The 17136-nt window shown below is 36.5% G+C and overlaps 1 protein-coding gene across 2 annotated transcripts in view; it reads left to right on the plus strand.

Moving 5' to 3' along the window:
• Positions 1-17136, plus strand: part of HECW1 (HECT, C2 and WW domain containing E3 ubiquitin protein ligase 1) — a 153061-nt gene that overhangs the window by 14110 nt on the left and 121815 nt on the right. The window contains exons 2-3 of one of the 2 annotated variants that reach the window (XM_088150014.1): positions 2236-2560; positions 6578-6685. In XM_088150014.1, coding sequence (XP_088006140.1) covers positions 2236-2560; positions 6578-6685 — 433 coding nt within the window. Of the gene's footprint in view, positions 1-2235; positions 2561-6577; positions 6686-17136 lie in introns of those variants that run through there. The other variant, XM_088150015.1, reaches the window with a different exon arrangement.

Consider the following 17136-nt stretch of genomic DNA (forward strand, 5'->3'; position numbering starts at 1 on the left):
TACACATACCAAGTGCTCTGTCATGGTAACCTGATCAGATTGCTGCTGATCCTGTTGTGGGAACTTTTTAAAAAAATTCCTACTTTAAATTACTGGAGCCGGTGAAAGAGAAATGTTTTTTACTTTGCTCTAGGACCACTATAGTGTAAATTTGCCTTATTGTTTTACTAACTATACTTTGAAATGCCAAGTATGCTATCCCATCCTTTCCTTGACTCTAACTCACTTTAGATGCTTCTGGTGGGAGAAATACTAGCAGAACAGCTTCATCAGTGGATTCTTTCCAGCTGAATGTGTGAATTGCCTCCATTTAAAAGCACTGTATTTCAAATGATGTTAGATGATATGAATGTTATGCTTGTACTTTTTTTATTGGTGATGGCTCTATTACTCATGCAATTAATAACTTGTTTTTGCAGTTATTGAATGATGAATCATATGTATTTAGTTTTAGGCTTATTTTATAAATAATACACAAACTTCCTCACCCCCCTCCCCCACTATTATGTCAGTATAAATAGCCATGTGAATGCAGATTTTGCTTTGCTGATTCTATCACCCTTCTATCTAGGGTGTCTAACAGTGTGTGATCCTCATATAGGATGGTATACACAGATATGGATCTGCCCTCTCTCCACATAGTCAACTAACTACAAGGTGTTTTTGAGTGAGGAAATTTCATCTCATACAAAGTGGACACTTGATCTAAGGCTGTAAGAGTATTATAAATTCTGAAACTAATTCTCTTCCAGAGGTATAACAGCCTTGGAAGCATTAGTGCTTTCTAATCTGTGGACAGATGAAAGATCAGGGGAGGCAGAACAGAGTTCATAGTTGCTGGTTTTTACTGATCAATAAATAATTTTCGTCAATAATGATTTCAGACTGTGATACCCCTTCAACAGCTAGTTAGCATAAAACCCATCATATATGGCCTACTGACAGTATCACCTGAAAACGTCAATGTGTTAAGCTGGAAGTGTAAGCTTTACATTAACCTTCAGAAGCTTAAGCATCCATCAACCACAAAAATTTAATATCTATCTATCTATCTATGAAAGAATGACGTGAATCCTGTTTGGTTCCAATTTTCTATACCTGTCTCGGGTAAAATAGCAACCATGTGAAGGACACTTGAAACTGAATCTTCTTGGAGGTTTTACTCAGCATGTTTTTGATGTGCAGTAATTTGACAGGTAGATCAGTCATTATGTAGTTTCCTTCCAGCAAACTATAATGATGCCAGAATGATAGTATGCATATTGTGATGTCATCATGCAAATGTTGCCATTGCATACTTGCATCCTGATGTCTCACAGAAATAAATAATGGCATTTGCATGATGGCAAGATCATGCACATTTCGTCATTCATCTTTCTTGCCTCTTGCGGATGACATTGTTTATTTCACACTACTGCGGACTATAAACGAGACTGATGCTGCAATGTACAAACAAATCACAATGGAAATATCTCTGTAACCTGCTATAGGTTGTAGTACAGAATTCCAAGGAATCCCTATAATTGAGAATCTTGCAGTCTAGCCCTGTTACTTCTTATCCATCTTCCATCTATGAAAGTGCCTCATAACTGCACAGAATCCTTCTGTGCTTTGAACAGGTATAGGGTACAGTCAGCTATAGCAAAGTAGCCAGCATTTAGTTTCCAAGGGAATTAAGCTAAAAGCTCACCTCTGGCACAGTATTAACCAGATTGATTTGTCAATAATTGCAGACTGGGAGTACCAAGCATATGATAAAAGCTCAATTGGCAACAGCAATTTTTGTGAAGGTGACTTGGCATTTTTACTTTTTTTTTTTTTGACAAAGTAGATGATGCAGTTGGGCCAAACAGTGAAAGTAAAGATGACTGCAGTAAGACTCAGACTAGGATATTGGCTTAGCTGCCAAAGGCTGGTGATGAGCCAACAAAAAAAGTCAAACAGAAATGTAATTTGCTGATGAAAGTTATATACCTCATTAAGTAATATTATATTTCTGGTAAAATGAATCCCACTTAAGGAAGACATTTGGTACAAATTCATATTGCATCAGATAGGCAATAAATGCAGCAGTTTTAATAATAGTTAATGACAAATGGGTTCCAATTTTTATAAGTAATTACATCTGTAATATGCATTAATGTTATTAGCAACATTCTCTGCATTCTATTTGGTAATTCTCAAGGGGACTTCATTTTCATTTGTATGAATGACTCCTCTCTTTCATTTTGGCAGAATCTGTATCAGAACAGGTTATTAGGCCTGGCTGCTATGGCATCACCGTCCAGGAACTCGCAGAACCGGCGTCGGTGCAAAGAACCTCTGAGGTACAGCTATAACCCAGACCAGTTCCACAACATGGACATTGGAAATGGGCCCCATGGGACAGTCACTATTCCACGCTCGACCAGTGACACAGATTTGGTCACTTCAGATAGCCGGTCTACACTCATGGTCAGCAGTTCCTATTATTCCATAGGACATTCGCAGGATCTAGTGATTTATTGGGATATAAAAGAAGAAGTAGATGCAGGTGACTGGATTGGCATGTATCTCATTGGTAAGTCAGCTATATCCGTAGGATTTGTTATATCTTAATTCTCCAAGTAAAAGATGTATCTTAAAGCAGACCTATTTCAAGTTGAACATAAACCATGATTTACAAATGGCGTTGTCATTCCTCTTCTCCAGTAAAGAACCAACAAAAGCAACAATAAAAGAGATGTAACAAATAGAAGCAAGAAAAAGGGGGTTTGCCACTCTTTTTGCTATGTCTTCAGTTTGGTGTCAGATGTGAATGTTTTATTTTAATAGATGCTGAACTTATGCTTTTGCAGGTAGGTTCCCCTGAATTCATAGCCCAGTTCATCACTGCAGAAAAGCTGCACTCGTGATGTGAGCACTGATGAGCAATGTAAGAAATACACTGGGTGTTTCAGGCCTGAGATAGTAGTTATATTCTGCAACCACTCAGCTTAAAGACTACCAAGCACCATACAAAGGATGTGTTAATTTGTCAGAAGGCTGGGAAGAAAAAGATACAGATTTCAGCTACTGTACCTTGAATATAAGTGATCCTTAAAATCTCACTCTGGCAGTGAATAACCAACTGATGAAATATGCTTCATACTTGTTTACAATAAAGATTCTAATCTATCCAAGATATGTCTGTGAAACTTGTGCCAAGTCTTAGCCTAAGAAGGGAGGTTAGCCTTGCAAAATCAGGAGGTTTATGATTAACTGCTGAATCCTGCATTTTGCATCTCCAAAGCATTTTGGAGAATATGGTAGCCTGGACTAAAGTATGTACACTATGTGGTTCACACAAACCATGATCTGGCAGGCTGACAGCCATTCCACTTGATTTGAGGATCTGCTCTGAGACATGCCAAACCCTGAGTATGGGCAGTACAGAAAAGGATTTATCTGAAATTAGGTCCTTACATTTGGTTATGCAAATTGAATAGAAATGTAGACATCAGTACCATGTGGCTGATCCTGAGAAATGATGGTGAGGACTGATTAGGGTAAAGAAACGTATGTAGGGCTCCTAATCACTTATTTTGATCCAAGCAGTTTTTTTAACTGATACAGAGTACATCCTTAATAAAAGAAATCCTAGCATTTTTAGTCTCCAATTGATTTTACAACTATCGGCTTTTCTTTCATTCAGCCCTCTGTAGATAATCTGGCAGGCAGGCTCCCATAAAATTGATAGATCGATTTTACATTGGGGTATACCGGTACAACCTTGCTAGATTATTAAATTATGCACAACAAGAAATGAGACTCTTAGAGTAGAAGCATATGTACAAGCAATAGAAGCTGTGTACAAGCAGTTCATGCATAGATCCTTCACTGCAGGCAAAAGAAGTCACATCTGGAGGTAGGCCAGCTGCATAGATCTGATCTGTGGCAAAAGTATGATGGCCCCTTGACTCAGTTCATATGTGAGAAGAAATCTCTTTCACTGAACTTTATTTGCACTTATTGATTTTTGTCACTGGAGAATTCTGAACAAACTCCTAGTCCCTGAAAATTGCAAATAAATACTGTAGCATTATACTATGATTCATTCTGCCAGTTTTCACCTTTTTTGTGAAAGTAGGATTTATGAGTTGTTTTTGGTGTGTGTGTGTATCAATTTGTCCCAATTCAGAGAATTTAAGGGCATTTCCACAACACCATTTTCACTCTGCAACCAACAAAAGTAGTCTGAACTTAAAATGCTGAGAATAAAGAGTAAATATCTTGTCCTATTTGGTAGCAATGCTGCTGGTCCTGCAGCAATAATAAACCTCCCAACCTGCACTCTACAAAGAAGGAGAAAGAGAAGCAGTCATGTAGTATGTGAGTTTTCTGTTGCAGAAGAGAAAGGAAATTGACAAAATCCCTGTGAATTGCACCCCTCCTCCTTCCTTCCTCCCTTCCTCCCTTCCTCCCTTCCTCCCTTCCTTCCTTCCTTCCTTCCTTCCTTCCTTCCTTCCTTCCTTCCTTCCTTCCTTCCTTCCTTCCTTCCTTCCTTTCTTTTTCTGGGCTATTGAGGTGGAGCTGCAAAACTGTTGGCTACTTATTCTGAAAAACTTCCAGCTTCCCCTGAGTGGAAGAACTATTTATTCTTATTACCTTTTTGAACTCAATGGGATAATTCATGAAGTGTACTGTATGTTATTTTAACAGTATGTCAGGTTAACAATTTTATATCAGTTGAATGGAGATGTGATAGTTTCACAGAGTGTAACATTGAAATGTATTTGGACATCGTAGACTTGGCAGTACAGTGATCTTTGGAAAAGTATATAATGGATCTACAGTGAGAGGGAGAGAATTTTATGTACAGTGAGGAATGATATCCTTGCAGACTTCTGTGGAAGAAATGGTGAACTGAAGAGGGCTCCGCTAAAAGTGGAGCTGATGACTGCAGCAGAATGAAGAGCCAGTGAATAGACCAGCTATTCGTAATTCCTCTCTGGACAAAGAGAGGAGTTGAGATCGCCCACAAGTGCTCCATACAGTTGCTTCTTGTGAGGATACCACAAGACAGTGGTCTCCAGCAGGTTTACAGCTCAGGGAGATGAGGGAATAGCCATCTTGCTCAAACCATGGTTGGTGCCTTTAAGGACCCTGGATTCACATACTTACTTTACTAATCACTTTCATAAATTGCTTGTTAACTGCTTTTTAGCTATTAGGAACCTTTGGATCAATGAGTCTGAAAACACCGGGTGAGTTTCCTTCAATCCTTAGCAAAAGAATTTTTAAGTACAAGTTTAAGGACTTTAACAAATATTTTTGTTTTGGAATAAACAGCAAAAGGGTAAGTAGAACTTTGCTTTTGGAAAGTTACAAATGGACTAAGGGTCCATACGGATTTGAAATAAGATTTTGGAATTAATTATAAGAAGCCTTCCTGTGGGAAAATGCTTTGTTTTGAATTCTCCTAAAAAAAATGATAGGATGAGACTTTGAAGGTTGCACACTAGAGGGAACCAGAAGGAACTAAAGATTACAATTAAAGGAGAAGAACACTTAAATCTGACTTACTAATACAGAATGAAGTAAAATATTTTAACATTGGACATATTGAAGAATATTTTTGAACAATGGACCCAGAAGTTAATTTTAAGAGTGTCTGCTTCTAGAGATTGACTGCATTTAAAAAATGTTATGGAAGAGGAACAAGTTTTACTTGACAAGATTGAGACCTGAAGATCTGAAAGTGGATTTAAAAATGACAGGCTACAAGAATGATATGGAAAAAGATGCTACATTGGACATACAAAAGAAACTAGCTGATGTCTTAATAATTAAAAGGGATATACAAATAACCTGGATAATTTTCCTATATTGGATTTACAAAAGAGGCTTGTTAAAGCTTTGAAGAATTTTGTGAGAAGGGACAAAGAAAAAATGAAATCAAGTTCTAGAACATTTGTAGGGACTGAAGATCAAGATTGTTAAAAGTAAAAGGAAGGAATATAAAGTTGATGTATTTGATCAAAGTTAAAATAGATATGATGTTATCTCTGGTAACCCTTAATGGACTTTTGCTGATCAGGAATGAAATGACAAGATTTTAAGAATTTGTTTATAGATAAGAGATTGAGTATGGGAAGAAGAGATCATTTGTTGTATTTTAAGAGGTGATATGTTACTAAAATTGTTTATACTTGTTGCGATGAAGGGAGAAGTCATTTTCTTATATATTTCTTTTCTTTTTCTTTACAATATTCTTATATTTTCTTTCTTTTCCACTTTTCCATTTTTTTCTTTTCTGCACTTTCTATTTTTTCTTTTTGTTTTATTTTTTTTAGTTTGTATTAGTTTTTATCTTTACAATTGTAATTTTTAATAAAATTACTATTAAAAAATTTAAAAAGGAATGATATGATTGCTAGAATACTTTGCGGTGAAGGAAGTGTGTATGGATGAAGGATTTTTTTTTTTTGCATGTTTAGTTCATTTGCCTTGGGATTCAAGCTAATTCCACTTTAATCAAAAGATAGTAGGTTTTGCTTTTGGTTCTTCCCTTAGCAATGAAATAATTAGATCTTTTTTGTGGTTGCTTACCTCACAGATGAGGTCCTATCAGAAAACTTCTTGGACTACAAAAATCGTGGGGTGAATGGCTCTCACCAAGGCCAGATTATCTGGAAAATTGATGCCAGCTCTTGCTTTGCAGAATGTAAGTATCATTGCTCTTCCTCATTAATTTAGTGGACATTGGTAGAGCTGAGCTCTCCATCTTCTTGCAGATCATATAAATCTTATTAATATCCATGTTTTCATCCTTAATTCAATAAATGTTCATTTATTGTATTTATCAGCAGAGATTTTTTATTTACACACACAGGAAAATAGGCTCACAGATTTACTTGTGAGTTACTTACAAGTTTAAATGTCAAGTGGTTTGGGGGGTTATTTTTTTTTTTTAAGTGAAGCTTATGATCTTTATGAAATAAACAAGCCCATGTACATGTATTTCTCCTCAGAGAGACTAATGGATTATTAGCACTGTCTTGTTCTGTATGCTTTATTGCAATCTATTTTTGAAGAGTCAGGCACTTTCTGGCCCACATAGCAAGAACCTGGGGTACCTTTGAGGACTCTTCTACACAGAGTAGTTGAGTTCCTGCTGAAGTAACTCCTATGCTAGCCCCAAAATGCAGGGATATAAGCTTAGGGATATCAGAAATATGTGTAGGTTGGGCCGAGTGAACTATAAAAACAAAGAAAACAATAGAAAACAATAAAGCAAGGTCACTGCTGTTTTGGAAAATGACCAAAAATATTTGCTTAGATTATTAATAATGAAATATATACATATATAAATGCATTCACAATTAAATGTTTCCAGGCTTCTCTTCACATTAGGCTAATAATTACCCCATTCTTCAACCCACAGAAAACATTCCCAATTGGAATCGCTCTGTGAAATCTCTTGAAATCTCTTACCCTATGTGCTGACTTGATGTGTCCTGATTTGAGTCATCATCTCTTCTTGCTGCCATTGCACTGCTAGTATGGAGATGCTACACATGATGTGAGATATTCTCCCCTCCACCCCCATACTTGTCCCAGAACTGTTAATATGGAAGTATCCACCAGGGCAGTGTTGTCCAAACTTGGCCACTTTAAGATGAGTGGACTTCAACTCCCAGAATTCCCCAGCTGGCTGGGGAATTCTGGGAGTTGAAGTCCACTCATCTTAAAGTGGCCAAGTTTGGACAACACTGCACTAGGGCATCAAGAACAATGTGACAAATCCTTCTTCTTCCTTTTTCATTACATTTACCTATTTGAATTCAGTTGGATAGAGGCTTGTTGGCAATGTGTCATCTGAAATAAATTGCTTTTCAAATACTGAATTTAATTTCTTTCTTCCTTCAGTAAAAACAAGTAAAGACTCCCTCGAGGTAGTTTACTGAGCAGTATGGCTTGCCCATGCCTTCTCCTAGGATTTTTTTCAGCTTCTTATGATAGCCTGTCACTGGTGGTCTCCCTTCCAGGATCAAATCAGTCAGACCCTGCTTAGCATTTTACAGGATCAGTTAAGGTCATTTAGGGCTGCTTAGTTATTTTTTCCTGTTCAATCATTCCCTTAAAAAAAATCTAGTGGAGTCTTACCTTACACAGTCCTTAAATGTGTACTTAGATACCATATGTAATTAAAAATAATGAAAAATAGGCCTCGTCTCAATTATAAACATGGGAAAGACCTAGACTTGGAATAAAGGAGGTTTCTTTATTTAGCATTATTCTTCTGCAATTGGTTCTTAAAATCATTGTAACAGAAGATTCTGCCATATGCTGCCAGCTTGTCCAGGCAGAGAAAAAGCCATTACTGACAATGATCCAGCTTTGCTGTTCTTTGCGTGTAGAGGAGCACTGTCAGACTGCCCCTTGGAGTTGCTTCTATAGTTTGCCTGGGCAAGGTGACAGCTGGATCATCCGAGGCACAGTAGGGGTGAATGCTGACCGGGCTCCAGCTTTGTGTGCACATTTGTTCATGCAGAGCCAGAGCCCTATCAAAACTTGCTCTGGGCTTTGCTTGGATAAAGGATCTCTCAGGCTGGATGAGAAAATGTGGTTGTTTTGATTAGTATTAGTATTGTTAGGTGTTTTTATATGAACTGACCAGATCTATTCTCTCAGATAAATGTGCAGATCAGAACCAAATTATCCATTACATAAAACATGCTAAGAAAAAAGGAATGACTCAGTTTTTAAATAGCCAGTTTTGATCACATGGAAAAGTATTGATAAATCTTTCTTTGTGTTGATATAGTTCATAGATGGGAAGTAAGTACAGATCATCAGTTCAACATATAAAATCTGGTGTAGCAGGATTTTTCCAAAAACAAACTTTTTAGCTAATAATCCAGGCATAGTAAATCCAGAGTTATTTTTAAATTGTTATGTTCCAAATTTTTGGTATATAGTTCAATATTACATTAATGTATTTAAATCTTATTTTTCTTCTCAGTACTCAATATTAACAAACTTAACAATATTACCGTATTTTTCCATCAATAAGACACCCCCATGTACAAGACGACCCCCACTTTTCCAACCCAAAATTAAGAAATCAATATTTTAAAGATAGTGCAGAACACATTTTTATTTAGTAATTAGGTAACATTTACCTGATACACTCAGTGGGAGCAGGTCCAAACCGTCTCTCTGCAGCTCTATTCCCATGCTCTTTTGCATAACTGATTATATTCAATCACGAGTGAAACTGCCGATAGCTTGTCTCTGCAAACAGACTTCCTCCAATTGGTTTGTTCAGCATCAGCTGACATCAGTTACATAAGGCTCATGATTGGAGGAAATCTGTTTGCAGAGACAGTATGGGCAGTTTCACTCATGATTGGAGGCTCGTGATTGGAGGAAGCCTGTTTGAAGAGTCAAGCTATTTCACTCGTGATTGGAGGCTAGCAATAGGAGGAAGGCTGTTTGCAGAGACAAAGTATGGGCAGTTTTGCAACCACGTGGTTCTCTCCTCGGCTTATTTCCTTGAATAAGACGTCCTTCAATTTTTAGCGTAAGGATTTTAGAAAAAAGTATTGTCTTATAGTCGGAAAAATACGGTAATCCAAAAAGTGAAAATAATGGATAAGATCAGCAGTCTGTATCCCTCCACCACTTTACACTTCCAACATATTGAAGTTGATATCTATCCCTTACTAAGTATCCTTTTAGATATCCCATGTTTGCTATGTAGCAATATTTTTTTTGGTTTTTTTTCCTTTTTTGAATATTAAAAGCAATTTAAAAATGGAGTTATCCAAGGGATTTTACATGTCTTTTTATGTTCTGCCACTTAACTCTGAATTTATCAGAATAAATTTTTGAATGTGTACTTTCATAAAAACTATACATGTAAATAAGCATGAAAAGATATAATTGCTCTGTAGTTCTTCTTGAAGAATCAAACTCACATTTTGGGATGTTTCTAAAGCCAGCCTTGCACCCAGATACCCAAATGATGGCTGTAGCCAGGAGTAACTTTCTGTAGTTTAGGGTAGTATGTAAGAGCCAATTGGAATGGAGTGATATTGAAGAGCTAACGCTTTAAAAATGAACTTAACAGTAAAGAAAATATGTTTTCAATGTGATGTTATGTGCTTCATGAAGCACTTTTAAAAATAGTTGTTGATCATCCTATTTTAAATTACATAGTGAGGGTAGGCAGATTTAGATTAATCTATCTAGCTGTAATTGGCACTGGGGAATTCTGATTGAGATTTATAGTCAGGAAGGGAGGTTATATTAACTTATTCCAATTCAAGGAGCTTTATATAGTTGATGAATGGATAGATGCAGCTTCCATGGTTACAGTGAGTATTTCACTTGCTTATGATAGGACATTATTTGATTCATTCCATTTCATTCAGTTTTATTCCACCAGCTGGTACTTTCCATGTGGGAAGAAGAAATATATTGTAGAAGAATTCTATTTTCTGCTGGCTAATGAATGCAAACAGGAACTACTATGATAAACGTCATTGTACTATTATAGCAGACTTAGAATGTAAAATTCTTAGAAAAAAATTATCCACCTAATTTCAGGGAATATCAGTAGTGCCATAGTTGCAATTCAGGCATGTATATGTTTATTGGTTAATTGGTCCCTATATTGAATAATGTGGTGTCTGTTTAATTGTACTGGGGTATATTGTTTATTCCCAAATTAGTTTGAAGCAAGTATGCAGAATATGTATGTATGACCCCATGCAACAGTCTTAATGGCCAGACTGTTGCAAGTAAGGCTTAAATGTATAGTATTTCAGATACTGGTAAAAAATATACCTTCTACTGCTAAATATATTAATATTAAAGAAAAAATAATTTCACAAAGTGAAAAGCTGTGACCATCTCCAGCCTAGAGCAATTCAGCTTTAAAGCAGTCTGTTTAAAAAGAGAGGACCAGTTCACAGACATCAGCCTAACATTAGAAAGTTTGGTATTAGCCTTTAGCTTAGATTTATGGATTATAACTTACAAAGTATATATTTCATTCCTACTGTATGTTATACTGAATCATAGTTTGTTTAACTCTGGTTTATTGAGTAAACTACATTAAGACAGGTCTTGCAATATGCTAATTGATAAACTAGATTGAAAACCAGAGTAGTGAATACATTATGGCTTAGTAAAGTGTGAGAACCTAGCCAACTGGACTTATTAGACAAGCCACTGCTTTTGTTAAAAAAAGCATAGTTTAGTAGGATGTGTCGACCCAACCACTGAATGTTCACCTTCAAGCATAATTCATTACAGTGAAATTGATTCATCTCCATTTTGAGCCATCAGCATATAATAATTAATATAGGAAAATTAAAAATCAACTTTATACTAAGCTAGACTGTTGGATTCTCTTGCTTAGTATTGTATCCAGCAGAAACACAAAACTTAATTGAGTCAATACATGTAATCAAAATGGAAGTCATTGTGTCACTCTCTCACAGATACAGATAACACTAAAAATTCAGGAATAACGTGTGTTGGATTCACACATAGAAAGGAGTGTAATCTTTTCAGCTGTATTGAAATGGGTTTGGGTCATGACTATCTTTCTGTAGAAAAAAAAAATATTTAATATGAGAAGTAGCCTTTACTTATGTCTCAACTACATTCATCTTAATCAAATAGAATAAGAGCCAATACGTGAATCTGTAGTGGCAGACTGGAAAGCAGCTTTGAACTCCCTTTCAATTCCCTAGTTACCCAGCTCTCTCTTTTCTCAAATGGTATCTCTCTTTTCTCAAATGGACTATTCCTTGCTTTGTTGCCATGGAAATATTAGGCTAAAAATATCATTGGATGTAGTTGATATAAAAGAAAGGCTTGCATGTTGATTTTGAAAGGTAATGAACATGCAATGATTAATAGATCTGGCCTCATTTTTTGTATATATTTCTAGTGGAAAATTAATGTTTAATGTTGGATGTAGGAAGCATAGCTTTTAATGGTTTGTTGTTGTTGTTTTTCATTATTTTTTATTTTATTTTAACACACTCATATAAGAGCAAAAGAAATTGTTGGTCAAAATATACATACTATTTGTCCAAAATACTAATTATTATTTTTACATTATTCTAGACAAATAAAATGGGTAGACAAATAAACTGGAACTGGATTAAGCCTAGTTATATAACCTTTGACTTTCTTTGTTATATTGTCTTTTGTCTAACACTTTGAAGTCATTAAAAAAAGAACCCTATTTATATCCCATCTTGTCTCAGAAGTTTAAGATGGCATGCTTCATACTTCCAATTTTATCTTCACATAAGCCATGCTAATAAATTGAATTGAGAATTGAATTAATTAGTGATTTAAAATAATCTGTTAAGCTTCCTTGACTGAAAGTGGATTTGAACCTGCATCTCTTCAGACTTAGTCCAGTACATTAATCTCTACACAGTCTGGTTCTCAGTTCACAGAGTGTCTGAATTTTGGCAGAGCTGAAATAATTTCCAGATTTTCACACAATTTTTGCAGTTCCAGAAAATGCCTTCCCTTTTAGCAGTTTAAAAAAAAAATTCAAAAGCAGCTCTGTGCTTATTTGTCTTCTGTGGTAGAATCACATTGCTAAAACAGCTCAGTTGGGTTGATATCATTTTTTAAGAGAATCAATATGTGATAAAGTATTCTGGTTTCCAGAGTGTGTGAGAGCAGTGTCTTCTAAAGGAGAAATCAGGAGGAGAAATGGTGCTAAAAAAAGAGTAACCAGAGAAAATAATGTAATTGAAGAATACTGATGTATGCACATTTTCTTTTTGATGGAAGGACAGAGTGTTACTCTGCTGGAACCTCTACAATTTTTTCAACCTAAAAATGAAATTTGATAAAAAAGGTTGCACTGCCTTAGTTTAACATAGCATTTATTTTCCATAATTTGCTTTAGCATTAAGTATTCTATGGTGCCTTTTTTTCTTGCATTTCTAACAGATGTTAAAAATCAATGAAATATCAACCATGTGCTGATATGTGATATGTGAAATATCAACTATGTCATGTGTTAAAATAAGAGTTTTTAAGCTGCGTATTGGTCAATATTAGTGAGATTGGAATCAAATTCGGCAGAGAGTGCCAAATGACCATTATCCTCCATTGATAACATATCTTTAGAATTAATTAACCACTAGTTCTGAAATATCTTAAGAGCAATCAATTAAAAGCTAAATAGAAAGGAAGCAATAACTTAATCACAAAATAGTGATTAGTAGCACTGTCCACTGTATCTAAGGAATCTTAAATTGTTATTGGATCATATTTTATTATCGTAAGATTGCAATAGTCTTTAATCAATTTATGGGACTTCTACATGCAACAACAACTAAGCAAAATACAGGAGTATTTCTTTGTTAATTCTGTGTTTGCACATAAATGGAAATTGCTGCTTCCTGATCATTTACCTATCTTCATATAATTTATATTGTTTGCTTTCAAATACAAATACAGCCTATTTTTTTCTGCAAATGGGCAACTGATTATAAAGAAGTTATGTTAGGTTAATTTTTGCATACCAGAATTTATTTTAAAAATAATTAGCTAAGAATTAATTTCACTTTGTTCCTTTATTGAAAGAGAATTCCATAAAAAATGGCAACTTATTTTAAAATCTAGTTTCAATCAAACCTTTTCTGATAGATGATTAGAAAACAGTAAATAATAAATATATGGGGTATGTCCCCAGATAGAACAGATTTTAGATGTACCATGCTACTAGAAGAGTTTGATGATTCAGAATGGGCTAAGTATTCTTGGCATTGTTGCTTTTTATATCCAAAATGATTAATCTATACTTCTGTTGAAAGCAAATGCAAAATCAAGGCTGATCTTTAAGCAGAAGAAAAGCAGTGTGGAATAAAGAGCAAGTGAAATACTGAGTGAAGGAAAAAAGGAGACTACTCTTCATGAAGAATGCTAAAGAAATAGAGTAATGGAAAGGATAAAGATAGTTATGGATAGTTATAGAAAATTATTATTTAAATGTAGGAAATGTTACCTTGAATTCTGAAGGAGCTCCAATTTGTTTCTTTTATAAGCTATTGATAGAAATAATCCATTGTGCTTACATTAAGACTTTGCTATACAATTTAAGTAACTTTTAGCAGAAAAACAGGATAGAATATGTTAAGTGAATATTTCAAATAATTATGTGGCACAAAAGTAGTTTCATAGAAAATACGCATTGTATATTAGTGCTGGTCAAGGATTTATATAAATGTATAATGTAAGTCCCCTTCATGGATCACTGCCTTGTCGTGGCGAAGGGGCTTGCGTAACTCAGTGAAGCCATGAGCTATACCGTGCAGGGCCACCCAAGACGGACAGGTCATGACAGAGAGTTCTGACAAAATGTGGTCCACTGGAGAAGGAAATGGCAACCCACTCCAGTATCCTTGCCAAGAAACCCCCATGGACAATGTTAAAAGGCTAAAAGATATGACACTGGAAGATGAGCCCCTCAGGTTGGAAGGTGTCCAATATGCTACTGGGGAAGAGCAGAGGGCAATTCCAAGTAGCTCCAGAAAGAGTGAAGCGGCTGGGCCAAAGCCGAAAGGACTTTCAGCTGTGGATGTATCTGGAAGCGAAAAGGAGGTCCAATGCTGTAAAGAACAATATTGTATAGGTACCTGGAATGTAAGTTCTATGAACCAAGGCAAGCTGGATGTGGTCAAACATGAGTTGACAAGATTGAACGTCGACATCTTGGGAATCAGCGAATTGAAATGGACGGGAATGGGTGAATTTAATTCAGGTGACCATTATATCTACTACTGTGGCCAAGAAACCCTTAGAAGAAATGGAGTTGCACTCATAGTCAATAAGAGAGTGGGAAAGGCAGTAATGGGGTACAATCTCAAAAACAACAGAATGATCTCAATGCGTATCCAAGGCAAACCATTCAACATCACAGTAATCCAAGTCTATGCCCCAACCACTGATGCCGAAGAAGCTGAAGTTGACCGGTTCTATGAAGGCCTACAACACCTTCTAGAACTAGCACCAAAAAAAGATGTCCTTTTCATCATAGGGGATTGGAATGCTAAAGTAGGAAGTCAAGGAGTAATCGGAATAACAGGCAAGTTTGGCCTTGGAGTACAAAATGAAGCAGGGCAAAGGCTAATAGATTTCTGTCAAGAGAACAAGCTAGTCATACCAAACACTCTTTTCCAACAACCCAAGAGACGACTCTACACATGGACATCACCAGATGGTCAATACCGAAACCAGATTGATTACATACTTTGCAGCCAAAGATGGAGAAGCTCTATACAGACAGCAAAAACAAGACCAGGAGCTGACTGTGGCTCAGATCATGAGCTTCTTACTGCAAAATTTAGGCTTAAATTGAAGAACGTAGGGAAAACCACTAGACCACTCAGGTATGACTTAGATCATATTCCTTGTGAGTACACAGTGAAGGTGATGAATAGATTTAGAGGATTAGATTTGGTAGACAGAGTGCCTGAAGAACTATGGACGGAGGTCTGTAACATTGTACAGGAGGCAGCAACTAAAACCATCCCAAGGAAAAAGAAATGCAAGAAAGTAAAATGGCTGTCTGATGAGGCTTTACAAATAGCTGTGGAAAGAAGGAATGCGAAAAGCAAGGGTGAAAAGGAAAGATATAAGCAACTGAATGCAGATTTCCAGAGAATAGCAAGGAGAGATAAGAAGGCCTTCTTAAATGAACAATGCAAAGAAATTGAGGAAAACAATAGAATGGGGAAGACTAGAGATCTCTTCAAGAAAATTGGAGATATCAAAGGAATGTTTAGTGCAAAGATGGGCATGATAAAGGACAAAAAAGGCAGGGACCTAACAGAAGCAGAAGAGATTAAGAAGAGGTGGCAAGAATACACAGAAGAACTATACAAGAAAGATCTTAAGTGTCCCTGATGTCCATGCTGGTGTGGTCACTGACCTTGAGCCAGACATCCTAGAGAGTGAAGTCAAGTGGGCTTTAGGAAGCATTACTAACAACAAAGCTAGTGGAGATTACAGTATTCCAGCTGAGTTATTTAAAATACTAAAAGATGATGGTGTTAAAGTGCTGCACTCAATATGCCAGCAAGTTTGGAAAACGCAACAGTGGCCATGGGATTGGAAAAGGTCAGTTTACATTCCAATTCCAAAGAAGGGCAATGCCAAAGAATGCTCAAACTATCGCACAATTGCACTCATTTCACATGCTAGCAAGGTTATGCTCAAAATCCTACAAGCTAGGCTTCAGTAGTACGTGAACCGAGAACTACCGGATGTACAAGCTGGGTTTCGAAGAGGCAGAGGAACGAGAGATCAAATTGCCAACATTCGCTGGATCATGGAGAAAGCACGAGAGTTCCAGAAAAACATCTACTTCTGCTTCATTGACTATGCAAAAGCCTTTGATTGTGTGGATCACAACAAACTGTGGCAAATTCTTAAAGAGATGGGGGTACCAGACCATCTTACCTGTCTCCTGAGAAATCTGTATGCGGGCCAAGAAGCAACAGTTAGAACTGGTCATGGAACAACCAATAGGTTCAAAATAGGGAAAGGAGTACGACAAGGCTGTATACTGTCACCCTGCTTATTTAACCTATATGCAGAGTACATCATGAGAAATGCTAGGCTGGAAGAATCACAAGTCGGAATTAAGATTGCAGGGAGAATCATCAATAACCTCAGATATGTAGACAATACCACCCTAATGGCAGAAAATGAAGAAGAACTGAAGAGCCTCTTGATGAGGGTGAAAGAGGAGAGTGCAAAAGCAGGCTTGAAACTCAACATTAAAAAAACTAAGATCATGGCATCTGGACCCATCAATTCCTGGCAAATAGAAGGGGTAGAAATGGAAGCAGTAACAGACTTCATTTATTTGGGCTCCAAGATCACCGCAGATGGAGACTGCAGCCATGAAATTAAAAGACGCTCCTTGGGAGGAAAGCTATGGCAAACCTACAGTAGATAGCATATTAAAAAAGCAGAGACGTCACCTTGCGGACAAAGATCTGCATAGTCAAAGCTATGGTTTTTCTAATAGTAATATATGGCTGTGAGAGCTGGACCATAAAGAAGGCTGAGCGCCGAAGAATTGATGCCTTTGAACTGTGGTGCTGGAGAAGACTCTTA

Source organism: Python bivittatus, unplaced genomic scaffold (assembly GCF_059951505.1).
Source record: "Python bivittatus isolate LINGU-HERP-01145 unplaced genomic scaffold, Pbiv_v1 ctg000610_np1212, whole genome shotgun sequence".
Taxonomy (NCBI): Eukaryota; Metazoa; Chordata; class Lepidosauria; order Squamata; family Pythonidae; genus Python; species Python bivittatus.